General features: G+C 40.6%; 1 protein-coding gene across 1 annotated transcript; it reads right to left on the bottom strand.

Annotated features, from left to right (window-relative positions):
• Positions 1 to 2,932: 2,932 nt before the first annotated feature.
• LOC132773453 (small ribosomal subunit protein eS28-like) lies at positions 2,933 to 3,142 on the bottom strand. Its single transcript, XM_060772701.2, has one exon. It carries the CDS (start codon positions 3,140 to 3,142, stop codon positions 2,933 to 2,935), a length of 210 nt encoding a protein of 69 aa, XP_060628684.2.
• Between the last annotated feature and the right edge of the window lie 12,090 nt (positions 3,143 to 15,232).

Raw genomic sequence — 15,232 nt, 5'->3', positions numbered from 1 at the left:
TTTAGATGGAGAAATATAGCCCACAATTTTGTGAATATGGCTGTACTTTTGGAAAATTATTATACACTGTGTAGTGTTTGGAGCACTCCTTATAACACTATCATCCTTTGTCGAAGGCTTTCATGGCCAGAATCACTGGGTTGTTGTAGGTTTTTCCGGGCTATATGGCCATGTTCTAGAGCAACGGTTCTCAACCTGGGGGTCGCGACCCCCAGGGGGTCGTTGGGCCATTTTCAGGGGGTCGCGAAGCTGCCTTGGTCGGCCCCGCCCCCGCCAAAATGGCTGTTGACTCTTGCCATTTGGGCAAGGGAGGGCTGTCCACTTCATGCACCTTTCTGAGTGTGGTAGGGCACGGGGGGGGGGGGGGAGGTGGAGGGCTGCCCTCGTGGCCTTGCCATAAGCGCAGCCTTTCTGCCCGCCCCTGCACCTTTCCGAGTTTGGAAGGGCGTGGGGGGTGAGGCGAAGGGCTGCCCTCACGGCCTTGCCATGAGCGCAGCCTTTCTGCCTGCCCCCTGCACCTTTCCGAGTTCAGAAGGGCGCGGGGGGCGGGGCGGAGCGCAGATTTTATTCTCGCCCCCTGCGCCTTTACGAGTTCAGAAGGGTGCGGGGGGCGGGGCGGAGGGCTGCGCTCACGCCCTTGCCATGAGCGCAGCCTTTATTCTCACCCCTTGCACCTTTCCGAGGTCTGTTTTCCCTAAACTCCACCAGTGTTCACATTGGAGCATATTGAGTATTAGTGCCAAGTTTGGTCCAGATCCATCATTGTTTGAGTCTGCAATGCTCTCTGGATGCAGGTGAACTACAACTCCAAAACTCAAGGTCAGTGCTCACCAAACCTTTCCAGTTTTTTTTTTCATTGTTCATGGGTGTTCTGTGTGCCAAGTTTGGTCCAATTCCTTCATTGGTGGAGTTCAAAATTATTTTGATTGTAGGTGAACTATAAATCCTAGCAACTACAACTCCCAAATGACATAATAAATTCTCCCTCCAACCCCACCAGTGTTCAAATTTGGGCATATTGGGTAAGGTAAGGTAAAAGTTTTCCTCTGACATTAAGTCCTGTTGTGTCCAACTCTGGGAGTTGGTGCTCAATTTCTAGGCCAAAAAGCCTGTGTTGTCCATAGACACCTCCAAGGTCATGTGGCTGACATGACAGCATGGAGCACTGTTGTTGGGTATTAGTGCCAAATCATAGAATCATAGAATAAAATGTGGTCCAGTGAATGAAAATACATCCTGCATTTCAGATATTTACATTATGATTCATAACAGTAACACAATTACAATCAGGAAGTAGCAATAATAATAATTTTATGGTTGGGGGTCACCACAATGTGAGGCGCTGTATTAAGGGGTTGCGGCATTAGGAAGGTTGAGAACCACTGTTCTAGAGGCATTTTCTCCTGACGTTTCGCCTGCATCTATGGCAAGCATCCTCAGAGGTAGTGAGGTCTGTTGGAAGTAGGAAAATGGGTTTATATATCTGTGAAATGCTGCAGCTAGGTGTGAATGTTTCAACTGACCACCTTGATTAGGATTTGATGGCCTGGCAGTGCCTGGGGGAAATTTTTTGTTGAGAGTGATTTGATGTGCCTGATTGTTTACTCTCTGTTGTTTTGCTGTTGCAAGAGGGATCCTCTCACCTCTGCAGGAGTCTACCATACACCATGCAGCTGTGGACAAGTCTACATAGGGACCACCAAATGCAGCATTGCCCAAACACGAATCAAGGAACATGAAAGGCACTGCAGACTATTTCAACCAGAGAAGTCAGCCATAGCAGAGCACCTGATGAACCAACCTGGACACAGCATTTTATTTGAGAACACAGAAATGCTGGACCACTCTCACAACCACCATGTCAGACTACACAGAGAAGCCATTGAAATCCACAAGCATGTGGACAATTTCAACAGAAAGGAAGAAACCATGAAAATGAACAAAATCTGGCTACCAGTATTAAAAAACTCAAAAATTACAAGAGCAAAACAACAGAGAGTAAACAATCAGGCACATCAAATCACTCTCAATAAAGGATTCCCCCCAGACATTTCCAAGCCATTAAATGCTAATCAAGTTGGTCATTTGAAACATTCACACCTAGCTGCAGCAGACAAGAGTCTTTTGTCCCACCCTGGTCATTCCACAGATATATAACTCTTTTCCCTATTTCCAACAGACCTCATTACCTCTGAGGATGCTTGCCATAGATGTAGGTGAAACGTCAGGAGAAAATGCCTCTAGAACATGGTCATATAGCCCGGAAAAACCTACAACAACCCACTATCATCCTTATTATCACCTATGGGAACATAGAAAACATGTTGTTGTTGTTTATTCATTCAGTTGCTTCCGACTCTTCATGACCTCTTGAATTAACCCTATGCCTGAGCTCCATTTCGGCCGTGGCCACCCCCAGTTCCTTCAAAGTCAAGCCAGTCACTTCAAGGAAACCATCCATCCATCTTGCCCTGGGTCTGTTCCTCTTCCGTTTTCCTTCCATTTTCCCCAGCATCATTGTCTTCTCCAAGCTTTCCTTTCTTCTCATATTTTTATTTATTTATTTACATTATTTCTATCCAGGCCATTTCAGCCCGAAGGTGACTCAGTGCGGTATACACAGTCGGCACAATTCGATGTCGAAACAAAATACATACATTGATAAAGCAAAAACATCAAGTGCAATTAAACATAAACGACAGTACAAAATAAACAATTTAAAAAGAAACCATGTCCTCTCATTCAAATCTTCATCCGTTACATTGTCTTGGCCGTTCCTGGGTCAATTTCCAACTCTAGTTTGTCTGTTTACTCCAAATGCTTGCTCGAAGGTAAACCCAAGTTTATTTCAGTCCAAGACCATTTTCATCTTTCTTTCTCCAGATTAGGTCTTGAGAGACCAGTGAAGCAGGAGAACCTCTCAATTCATCTTTCAGCACAGCCTCTGGGCCTCTTGCTTGGACCCCAGGAGGTTAAGGATGTCTCCTTCACAAACGGGGCCTTTGATGTTGCAGATGATGAAGTGGCTGGTGTTGTCCATGAACTCCACGCAGACCTGCGTGCATTGGCCTTGGGACCCGGTGCGGCCTAGTACTTCGGTGATGCGGGCCAGCTTGATAGGCTGCACGTGGCTCGTGTCCATGTCAGCAGGTAGGCAAAGGCCAAAAACCTTTCTTCTCATTATGTGACCAAAGTACTTCATCTTTGCCTCTAATATTCTTCCCTCCAGTGAGCAGTCAGGCTTTATTTCCTGGAGTATGAACTGGTTTATCTTCTTGCGATCCAAGGCACTCTCAAAATTTTCCTCCAGCACCACAGTTCAAAAGTGTCTATCTTCCTTCGCTCAGCATTCCTTATGGTCCAGCTCTCACATCCATAGGTTACTACGGGGAATACCATTGCTTTAATTATGTGGATCTTTATTGCTAATGTGATGTCTCTACTCTTCACTCTTTTATTGAGATTGGTCATTGCTCTCCTCCCAAGAAGCAAGTGTCTCCTGATTTCCTGGCTGTAGTCTGCATCTGCAGTAATCTTTGTGCCTAGAAATACAAAGACTGTCACTGTCTCTACATTTTCTCCCTCTATTTGCCAGTTATCAATCAGTCTGGTAGCCATAATCTTGTTTTTTTAAAAAAATGTTTAACTGCAATCCAGCTTTTGCACTTTCTTCTTATTTATTTATTTATTTATTTATTTATTATTTGCACTTGTTAACCGCCACTCTCAGCCCGAGGGCGACTCGTGGCGGTGTACAGAACATAGAACATAGAAAGACAACAGTTTACAGTAGATTAAGACCATAACACAACAACTTACTAATACACAACTAATTAAACTAAAAATCCGCTTCGTCTTGTTTGGGGTCATAGTCAATCTCATAGTCATAGTCCATTCCGGTGGTCAATTCCAAAAACATAGCACTTAGTTGAAGGCCTTTTCGAAGAGCCAGGTTTTCAGGCCCTTGCGGAAGGCCATGAGGGAAGGCGCCTGTCTGATTTCAGCAGGGAGGGAGTTATTTGACACAAACAATCAGAATATATACATTCAAAAATATTGAAATGTGTCTAGATCTATATTCAAATGGCAACTTGTTCAAAATAAGTATAACATATTCTTTCACTATAATTCAAGCGTTTTCAAAGCAACAACCAGCACTATTATTGTCAATTCCAACTGTATTTCGTGCCTGTGTGGAAGGGCACTCAGTTTAATGAGTGGGAAGTAGGGAAGTAAAGATCACATGGATGGATACTTCATAATTTAAATAGAAAGGATCATTTCATAATGTATTTTACACCTTTTCCCCAAAATGTATGACTATTCAAAATCTGAAGTGGCCACACCAGAGAACCAGAGAACATTTTCTCGAATTTCCCTGTACTGTAATAGTAATAGTAACTTGTCAGCAATTATTAGTCCAGCAAGTTACCTTGCTAATCTGCAGTAATAGCAATTAGTCATAATCAGAGCAGTGAGCAAATTATTAGTTCTTTTATTTAAAAAGTGCATTCCCTGCTCTAGTTTTTTTCTTTTTCAGAAGGTCAATGAATCAGTACAGAAAGAACTAAGCTTCAAATAAAGATCCTTGTTTTATATAATTTCTGCTTGCTGTTAGTGGAAATAGCACCATGTGAAACAGTGGGAGTCAATGGAGAGTTGTTTTCTCCATTTCCTAATCACTAAGAGAACTGGAGCACAAAGCAGTTAATCAAAAATATATCAAACAACGTGATGAAATAAAGGACTTTATGAGATGTAGCTGGTAGAATGGGTTTGAAGCTCTCTGGTCACAAATGGAAGATTATCACCACGCAGCATTGATGTGGAGTCACTCCAAATCAGTCTTCAAACTATGTGAAAACTGTTACCCACAGTTTTCTGTTTCCACTGCAAATCCAATGGGGTTGTAATAAACTTACATTGTGTAATTTGTTTCTTTGAGATGTGATGCATCTAAAACAGCATTAAAGAGGGATTTGAGAAATTCGTGGACGATAAAGTTATCAATGATTGGTAATCATAGGCCTCCTTGGCATAGGTTGCTTAATCTAGGATAGGGGTGTCAATTCATTTTCATTGAAGGTCACATCAGCTTTATGGTTGCCTTAAAAGGGCCATTGAATCTATGGATAGAAGATCCATGTATTTAGAGGGTGAACTATAATTAGTTTACATAGTGGTCAGTGCTCTTTAGTTTTTACCCAGTTTGGGTCACCAGATTTTGACAACTGCCATCACTTTTGATTGTCTGCCATGTGGGCTGGACATAATGGGGATGCAACCCAAGCCTTGTATCTTTAGTCATTCCCCACTATCCTGACTAAACAGAACTTCAGCCTTCCAGATTTTACTGTATTGCAACTCCCATCAGCTCTAGTCATGGTGTCTAATGATGAAGAATACATGAGATGTAGTGCAGCTTCTGGAGGGCACAGAAAATGTCATAGTGGGTTGAATTCGGCCCCCAAGCCTCAAGGTTGGCACATGTGATCTAGGGTCACACCCTCCATCCCCAACCCCATCAGGGGTGTCCAAATGATCATTTCAGCCCCACTGGACCATCACCTTACAATCATGTAGTTGTTTCTGATGGTCACAGAACTCCATGAGAGCACCTTGCAATCAGGGGGAGTGCACACATGAAGAAGCTGATGAACACACAGAAAAAGAGATAGTGGTGATGGCCCATATGGAAAGTGAACCAGCTTGCATTAGACCTGGTCCTTTGTTCACACTGTGCCAAAGTTTCAAGATTGTTCTGGAGTTTAACCAAACTCAAGAGTATTCCCAAATTGTTCTTTATGTGGGGTTACACTGGGTAACCTGATTAACTCCACTCATAAGCATCAAAAGTGACAGAACATAATGGAGACAACCAGGAGTTAGTAAACAATTAATAGGGGCTATTAAGCCTGTATAGATGAGCCCATGGAGCAGGCATGCACTATCCATGACCCTCCAGATATTTTGGACTTCAACTCTCAGAATTCCTGACCATTGGACAAGCTGTCTAAGGCTTCTGGGAGTTGGAGTCACAAACACCTGGAGGGCCACAGTGCCTCTAGCCTCAGTGGCAATGAATGACTGCCATAGAAACTATATGCTGAAGAAATTAAACAGGGGGCTTCTTATTGCCCAGTTGTTTCGCTTGTGGGCCTCGCAGCAGCTAGTAGGTCACTGAGGGAAACAGAATACTGGATGAGATACTCCTTTGATCTAATCCAGCATGGTAAACAAACTGGCTTTCTGTATGCATAAGAACATTTTCTATTTGAGAGACCAATCATATATATATGATTGGTCTCGCAGAAGGATAGGGTTGCATTTTAACAGGACCAGAAATTACATTTAATAATAATAACAACAACAACAACAATTTTATTTTTATACCCTGCCTCCATCTCCCCGGAGGAGCCCCCGATGACGCAGTGGGTTAAAGCCCTGTGCTGGCAGGATTGAAGACCGACAGGTCGCAGGTTCGAATCCAGGGAGAGGTGGATGAGCTCCCTCTATCAACTCCAGCTCCTCATGTGGGGACATGAGAGAAGCCTCCCACAAGGATGATAAAAACATCAAATCATCCGGGCGTCCCCTGGGCAACGTCCTTGCAGATGGCCAATTCTCTCACAACAGGAGCAACTCCTGACACAATAAAAAAAATCTCCCCGGAGGGACTCAGGATGGCTTACATAGGGCCAAGCCCAAGAGAACAGTAAAATACATATTAACAAAAGCAATATAGAGAAATAAAAACAACAACATTAAACAGTATATAAAATGAATATAAAAACCAAACAATCAATAACAAAGTTAAATGTCTCGTCGTGGGTGGGCGAACTGGTGCCACAACATTAAAGGATGGAGCTAATGTGTATTTAAACCCAAATATGTATTTTGCACTGTTATGTTTAGCATCACATACAGAGTTGGTTGTGTTTAGGAACATTTAGTATTTGAAAAGATGGTACTCGTCCTCTTCGAATCCACCTTCCTTCTTCATGAAGTTTCATTCTGAGGAAATGGTTGTGCGAAATGTTACCATATTTTGAAGATTTGGGTCAGTGAAACCACATATCCCAGGATTGTCTTATGATCTGAACGGTTTCCTTAGTATTCAAGAATACTAAATTGCAAATGCTGGTGATAATCAGTTGGGTCTGAGAAGAGAAGAATACAAATGAATGTGCATTTTTAAAGTATCGGAATTGATTGGGGATTACGATCCTTAGTGGATCAAAGGGAGTTTGAATTCTTTGAACTTATGCCTGCCTGCCTAGTATAAGGTGTATGATCATGTGGACTGCCCCAAATACACTGCATAGATATAAAACCCATTCTTTAGTACAACCCTGGGCTTCAGTCCTATCTCTAATTCTAGGCACGTATTTCTGCCAATGGTACAAACAGCACTTTGTTCCTAACACTGGGATACAGGGCGCTATAAGAGAAGAGAGAAGTTAAAGGAATGAAAGACGGATGTGTGTGAAGCTGTATGTGACAACTAAATGTCACTATCAGTTAATGGCAGGAAACTCATTTTTAAGTTAAATATCCTTTTTATTCCCCCTCTTGTGGATAAACTGAAATGAACAGCAGTTTTAGCACAGTACATGTTCCGAATGATGCTGTTTTGTCTCGAAACACCTCTTGCTCCTGAAGTCTTATTATTTGCTTATGCTGACGTTTCCCTTTGCATGAAGAGAGATCCCATAATCCTGGAGATCAAAGCTCTGGGAGTTTATTGACTGATTTCCTGGTGTCATAGGTTAGAATGTACTGTCAAACAAGGGGGATATTAAGAAATTGAAAGGGTTACAAATATGAGAACAGGAGGATAAAGGACACATACTCAAGGAGCTATTTAACTCAGCTGTAAGTCAAAGCGAGGTTGACATAGAACTACTGGAGGCTGTTACAAACTTGAATATGCAATCCTGGAAAATGCCTGATTTCAAGAATCCATCACTACTGTCTTGTGCAATTAGATATTCCAAACAGTATAATTTTTCTGTTCTCGGAAATAGTTGAAGCTAAGCAATTAAACATGAAGTTAAATTATAGATTGAAATACTGTATTACAAGGACTCAAGTAAGGAAATAATGCTATTAGAATTAAAAGGTATTTAAACTAATGAGGAAACTATCTCTGTGCCGGCCCCTTAAACATGCAAAACAGAATTCCAAGATGAAAATGAACTCATGCTCATTTGTGCACAGAAATATAAAATTACTTTGCTGAATCAGACTATGATCAATTCTGGCTCACATTCAGAGAAAGTGAATTGCAGTACGAAAAATTATTTGAATGCATTGTAAATAAGTAAGATTGTCACATATATTGAAAGTTAAGTCCTTCTTTGGTCAATGAACCCTATGCATGAGCAAGTGTGGGGTTATAGTTCACTAATACACTTTCACACACAACAAAGAATCAAAAGAGAAAGAATGAAGTACAAGTTCAGGATGCATTTCTGTTCTACTCTATCCAGATTAGAAAGATATCCACTTGAAAGTGAAAATATAATGTTCTAGCGAGTGGCAGAAATTACCAGAAAACAGTCCAGGATATATTCTGATGGTTTGCAATGCATCTCAGTGAATTGGTAAAGAAAAAACCCTGCATTTTCTGGCAACTGTCTAGTTCAGGCTGGCAAACTATGGCCCACGGGCCAGATACGTCCCCCTGGACACTTACTTCAGGCCCTCCTCATTTTCCCTGTAATTTCAGCATAAGGACATGGTGACCCACCGCATCCTTATGCAGAAAGAACAGGGGAGGAAGGCGCACAGCAGCTGAGAGCTCTCTGGAGCATTCTTAGCCAACAAATGTCTTGCCCTCCTCTTGGCATAAGGATGGTGCAAGTGGCCCTGTCCTTATGATGAGAGGATGGCATGAGGAAGGCACACAGTGGCTGAAAGCCCTTTGGAGCATACTTGGCCATTGCAATAATGCTATGAGGACAAGCTGAATATCAGGAGAGGAAGATCAGGGCATTTCTCATTTTCCTCCTGACATGGAAGAAAGCAGCCCCATCCCTATGCCAGGAGGACAACCTGAGGATGACCCTCCACCTGCTCCACCCACTCACAGCCCCACCCTCTCACAGGCCCTCTCCCTCCTGGTTGGGCCCTCTCTGTTGGGCCCACAATGAGGTCCCAAGGCAAAAAAGTTTGCCCATGCCTCATCTAGTTGCATATTCTGCAGTTCCTGGGTCTAGTTCCAATCCTCAATCAGCAGATACCATCATCACCATCCAAGCCTTGAACAGTCTCTTGGAGTGTTGGTGTAGATGATGCACAGTGAAACCACTTTGTTGTAATCCACTTTCAAACTGGATTTTAGTATCTGTGTAGAATTGCACTAAGTTGTAAATAATGTGAAGAAGTACAATAGTAATAGTCATACAAGTATCGTATCAAGTCCTTTCCCTTTTTAAAGGGTACTTCTGATATTTTTACAAAGAATAAAAATTGGAAAACAAGAGATACCAAATTATTGCTAGACAAGCTCCACACATACATTACAATAGTAATGATGGCTGCAGCATCAATTATTGACACTATTTGGACTATTGGAGAGAAACACCACAGATTGTCTTTCTGGCTTTGGACCTCAGTGCAGTCCCTTCCACAGAGCTGTGTAAAATCCTCATTTAACTGGATTATATGGCAGTGTGGACTCAGATAACCCAGTTCAAAGCAGATATTTTGGATTATCTGCCTTGATATTCTGGGTTATATGGCTGTGTGGAAGGGCACTGTAATGAGGTCCATAGTAAAACAACAAAGAGAATGTGTAAACATAGCAATACTTGTGGTGAGCTAGCTAAAGTGAATAGGAATTATCTATTTTTAATCAGATATACAATGTGTTAGGAGTACTCTACACCCGCATAATAGTTTACCTGCAATTCAAATATTCTATCACAGAGCTGCACTGTTTTCAACCTATAAACATTCATTGGGGCTCCACAAGAAACCTTTGCTTCATAAAGGGCTCCACGGCTGAAAACAATTGAAAAATCCTGCTCTAAGTCATGAATGAAGAGGAACTACTGTGGACTGTCCTCCTATAAAAATGTTCATTTGTGGAGTTCATTCCTCCTAAAACTGGAAGTGATTAGAAATGTAGCAAGCCATTTCAGATGTAAGGTTCTGTGTCTTGCTTTAAAAGATAATCACCACTCTTGGAGACTTCTGGGATCATATTTTCTCTTGTCTTTCCCATTTTTTTCTTGTCAATCATGGGATAGCTTGGGGATCCAATGGGCATATCGGTAATCTGTAGCCCATAAACTGTGCAGTTCTGGCATCAGTGGAAGGACAGGTGAAAAAAAGTTCAGCTGGAGCCAGGGAATTCCTTCATGGACATGCATCATCCCCTGAGTGACTTGATTGAGTCCCAAAGAGAAATTATGAAGATTTCATCACTTACGCTTGAGGCTCAGGCGTCGGCGGTGTCCGAGAGGGCTTTTGCACAACTGAGACTTGTGCGCCAATTGCGACCGTACCTCGCAAAGGTTGATCTGGCCGGGGTGGTCCACGCCTTGGTCACCTCTAGATTGGACTACTGTAATGCGCTCTACGTGGGGCTGCCCTTGAAAACGGCTCAGAAATTCCAACTGGTCCAACAGGCGGCAGCCAGGATGTTAACTGGAGCCCCGTACAGAGAGAGGTCAACCCTCCTGTTTAAGGAGCTCCATTGGCTGCCGTTTACCTTCCAATCCCAATTCAATGTGCAGGTGCTTACCTACAAAGCCCTAAACAGTTTGGGACCTGCCTACCTGCGTGACCGCATCTCTGTTTATGAGCCCACGCGTTCCCTTCGTTCATCCGGAGAGGCCCTGCTCGCAATCCCTCCTGCGTTGCAGGCGCGTTTGGTGGGGACGAGGGACAGGGCCTTTTCTGTGGTTGCCCCCCGACTTTGGAACACCCTCCCCAAAGATATCAGACTAGCCCCCACGTTGGCAGTCTTTAGGAAGAACTGGAAGACCCGGCTATTCCGATGTGCCTTTCCAGAATAGGAAACTCCAGCATTATGTCCCAGAAGCACTTTATTAGAGTTTTAAGATTCTCTGCACATTTCATTTACCCTGAAATCCGACATACCACCTGTCACACCCAGCACTTTTTTAATCTGTACCCATTACTTGGCCCAGCCCTAGTTTTATTGTGTTATGGTGTATTGTTTTTGTTGTTTTATTGTTTTGCTTTAATGTTTTTGATTTTGCTTTTGGTTGTATTTGCTATGCTATTGTTTGTTGAGGCCTTGGCCTTTGTAGGCTGCATCGAGTCCTTTGGGAGATGCTAGCGGGGCACAAATAAAGTTAATAGTAATAATAATAATAATAATAATAATAATAATAATAATAATGATTTCCCATTAGAAGAGGTCATAAAATCTTTGCTTCAACTTTTGGAGAGACATCAAATTCAAGATCTCCAAGTGAGCATGCATGCCCTCGTTCATTGCCAATCCAATACAAATCAGATTTGCCTAGCCAAATTTCACCTTGGCATCATAAAAGCAAATTGAGTTCAGATGAGCAGGCCCCAGTAGTGTGTCCCTTCTGGCATTATGGGAGAACGTATTTTGGGGCTTCTCAACTGTGCTTTCCCCTTTTGTATTCCTCTGTTTAGTGCACCCAGAATAGTAAACAGATGGCCTTTTTTGTACTATGAATATGCACTGGGCAGCTGGTAGAAATGTACGAATTTTTTTTTCAAAGCTAGTATTTTTAACCTTTGCTATCATGCCAAAACATCCTATATCTGGAAATCATATAAGCTATTTTAAACAATCTTGCTTCCATATGTTTTGCTGATGAAAATGTTTCGCATGATAATGATGTTTTTACCATAACAGTATGTGGCTTGGACAACTGAAAAAAGTCTCATTCTCCTCCAAATGGAACATGTCATTTCTTTCTCTTACATTTTTAAAAAAAGGATAGGAAGGCCTAAAACAAAGCTTAGAAACAAGTATTTAAATTATTCCAGCTCAACCATGCTGCTTCTAAAAGAGGTTTTGAATAATGAAGCTTTCGCTTCTCCCAGGAGCTGCTTTTAACTTTTAAATGAAGCATGACTAAATTTGAGCAAAGAAGATTTGATGTTTCCAATTAGCTCAGAGAGTTGGAAATGGGTACTGATGTTATCACAGTCAATGCTGTGAACGGGAACCACATCCTGATACAGTTTTTATAGTGGTGAAAAATTCAGGGAGGAAAACTATCATAAGTGACTTAATACAATTGTCAATTCAAGTCTACTTTTTTTCTCCCTTCAGAAGGTTCTATGCATACTTCTACAGGAATACTAGATAATTTGGATATATATTAACATAGAAATTGGATAGCAACAATGACTTCTATTTAAAACCTATCAGCGTCACCTCATCAGTATTTTGAGGCCTTGGGCATGGTACTTTATTTATTTATTTATTTATTTATTTATTTATTTATTTAATTTTTATTTGGTGTTTTCAAAAGTTACAGGGAAAGTGGGAGAATAATTGCAAGAAGACAGGACAGTAGGAAAAGATAGTAACTAATAAGAGGGAAATCTAGAAAAGAATATATATATATATATATATATATATATATATGCATATATATATTAGAGAAAAAAAGGGAAAAAATGAATTTTTTATGACTTCCTGGGTATTGTCGCATGGGGTGTCTTCCTTTTCTTTTTCCTTTCTTCTTTTTTGTTTATACTTTTTCTCTCCTTCTTTCATTTGAGGTCCAGTCCGGTTTTTTTTCTTTTTAAATTATTGTCTTATAGTTCTTCTTCTTTAAGTATTCTGTTATTTTTTCCCAATTTGTTTCTTTTATCGGTGTTTCTTTATGTCTAGATAATAAAAATGTGATTCTGTCCATGTTTCTTATATCAAGTATTTTTTGTATCCATTCTTCTACATCCGGTATTTTCTCTAATTTCCATAATTTGGCATAGCATATTCTAGCCGCAGTTGTTAATAAAAATAATAATTTATCCGTATTTCTATACTTTTTCATTTTCGTCATTCCCAGTAAAAACAATTCCGGTTTTTGAGGTATTTTCATGCCTAGCATTTCTTCTATTGTCTCTTTTAGCTTCTTCCAGTAAGCTCTTGCCCTATCGCAGGTCCACCACATATGGTAGAAAGTTCCCTCTTTTTTCCTGCACTTCCAACATTCTGTATTTACATTTTTTATAACATTTTCCTAGTTTACACGGTGTTATATACCATCTGTAAGAAATCTTAATCCAATTTTCCTTTAGATCGGTTGCATATAAATACTTTAGTTTTTTAGTCCATATTTCTTCCCACTCCTCTTTCTTTACTTTCCTTCCTATATTTTCATTCCATCTCTTCTATAGTCTTTTTCTTCTTTTCTTTCTCTATTCCATTCTTGTAGCTTTTTATATATCTTCGTTATTATCTTTTTTTCCCGTTCCATTAGTATATTTTTATACAGCCTTCCAGTGACTTGAGACAGTTTACAAGGCAAAATCCAATGCCACCAGAAACACAAATACAATATACAATATAAAATCATCAGCAACAATAAAATCAAAACATTATAATAAAACATACTTGAATCGATACTCATTAAAACAATGTCCAGTTCCGTCATATAGTTATTCCGTTATTATATCCTTTACTCAGTATTCTCAAATGCCTGCTCAAATAGCCATGTCTTAAGATTCTTCTGAAATGATAGGAGCGAAGAAGCTGATCTAACCTCCCTAGGAAGGGCATTCCATAGCCGAGGGGCCATCACTGAGAAGGCCCTGTCTCTCATCCCCGCTAGCCATACTTGTGATGGTGGCGGGACCGAGAGCAGGGCCTCTCCAGATGATCTTAAAGTCCTCGCAGGTTCATAAGGGGAGATTCGTTCAGACAGGTAAGTTGGGCCAGAACCGTTTAGGGCTTTATAGGCTCAAGCCAGCACTTTGAATTGTGGACTGTCTTAATTCATTATACAAACTAGGGGATCATCTCCACTGACCATTTAATAACTCAAAAATCTGGCAGTCATATTAAGGAAAGTTGTAATTCCCTAAAGAAAGTGGCTGGTTCCAGTTGGGAACCAATCCAACTATCCTCACAGTCCTTAAGTCAAAGGAATGCCTGAATTCTGGGACAGGATTCAAACCTGACTTAGGTTAATTTGGGGCAAGGTCACTCTAAGTTGGCCTATTATTATTATTATTATTATTATTATTATTATTATTATTAAACTTTATTTGTACCCCGCTAGCATCTCCCGAAGGACTCGATGCAGCTTACAAAGGCCAAGGCCTCAACACAACAACAACAACAGACAATAACAATACGATGCAACGCAAATTAAAAACAGAAGCAATAACAAAACATTACACTATTACGCAATAAAACCAGGGCCAGGCCAATGATGGGTACAGGTTAAAAAAGTGCTGTGTGTGAGAGGTGGTATGTTGGAATTCTGGGCAAAGGATTATTATTGTTGTTGTTGTTGTTGTTGTTGTTGTCAAAACATCAATATTTTGAGTGTCATGAAACCCTGAGGTAAAAGTTCCCAAAATGAGGAGAATCTTCACAGTTCAAGACAGATACTGCACAGAATATATACATTTGCAAGAAAGTGAAGATTTGCAAGAAAGCGAGGAAATCTTTTTTTATGAGCACAAAAATGCTATTTCCACATACAATTTTACACAGAATGAATCCCAAATTACAAATAGGCATTGGAAAGTTCTTTAGTTTTCAGTCACTTTCTCAGAGAGGAAAATTATTAAAATTTCTCATTGCTTCCTTCAATGAGCATATGGAGCCACATGTGGCTAACGTGTCCAAAAGTACAGAGATTCTGGGATGGTTCTATCATGGGTAAGCCAAATTGTGGGAGAAACAATAAAAGAGCTTCAGGGAAGCTCTTCTAATGACTTCAGTATTCCAAAGTGAAACTAAGGATTTGGTGAATAAAAATTTTATACTGCTCATGTTCTGTGCTGCAAGACTCAAAATAGTGAAAACCTGGAAAAAGTTAGAGAGTCTATCAGAAAAGATAACCTGTAAATTAAGCTTAGCAAATGCGAATTGAAAGAAGATCGGTTTGATAGCACTTGGAAACCATTTATTAGCTTCATGTATAAAAACTGATTAATTTAAACCATCAAAAATCCAAGAAAGATTGTGGTTGAGCAATTTATAAACAAATTTATTAATTTATTTATTTACTTTGCTTATATACCGCTGTAT

The sequence above is a fragment of the Anolis sagrei genome, chromosome 4 (genome assembly GCF_037176765.1).
Source record: "Anolis sagrei isolate rAnoSag1 chromosome 4, rAnoSag1.mat, whole genome shotgun sequence".
Classification (NCBI taxonomy): Eukaryota; Metazoa; Chordata; class Lepidosauria; order Squamata; family Dactyloidae; genus Anolis; species Anolis sagrei.
Note: the sequence above shows the minus strand (reverse complement) of the source record. Positions and strands in the feature narration are given on the sequence as shown.

What these genes read in the sequence shown, in the direction of transcription:
- LOC132773453 (XM_060772701.2), bottom strand. Translation starts at nt 3,142, where the DNA reads ATGGACACGAGCCACGTGCAGCCTATCAAGCTGGCCCGCATCACCGAA.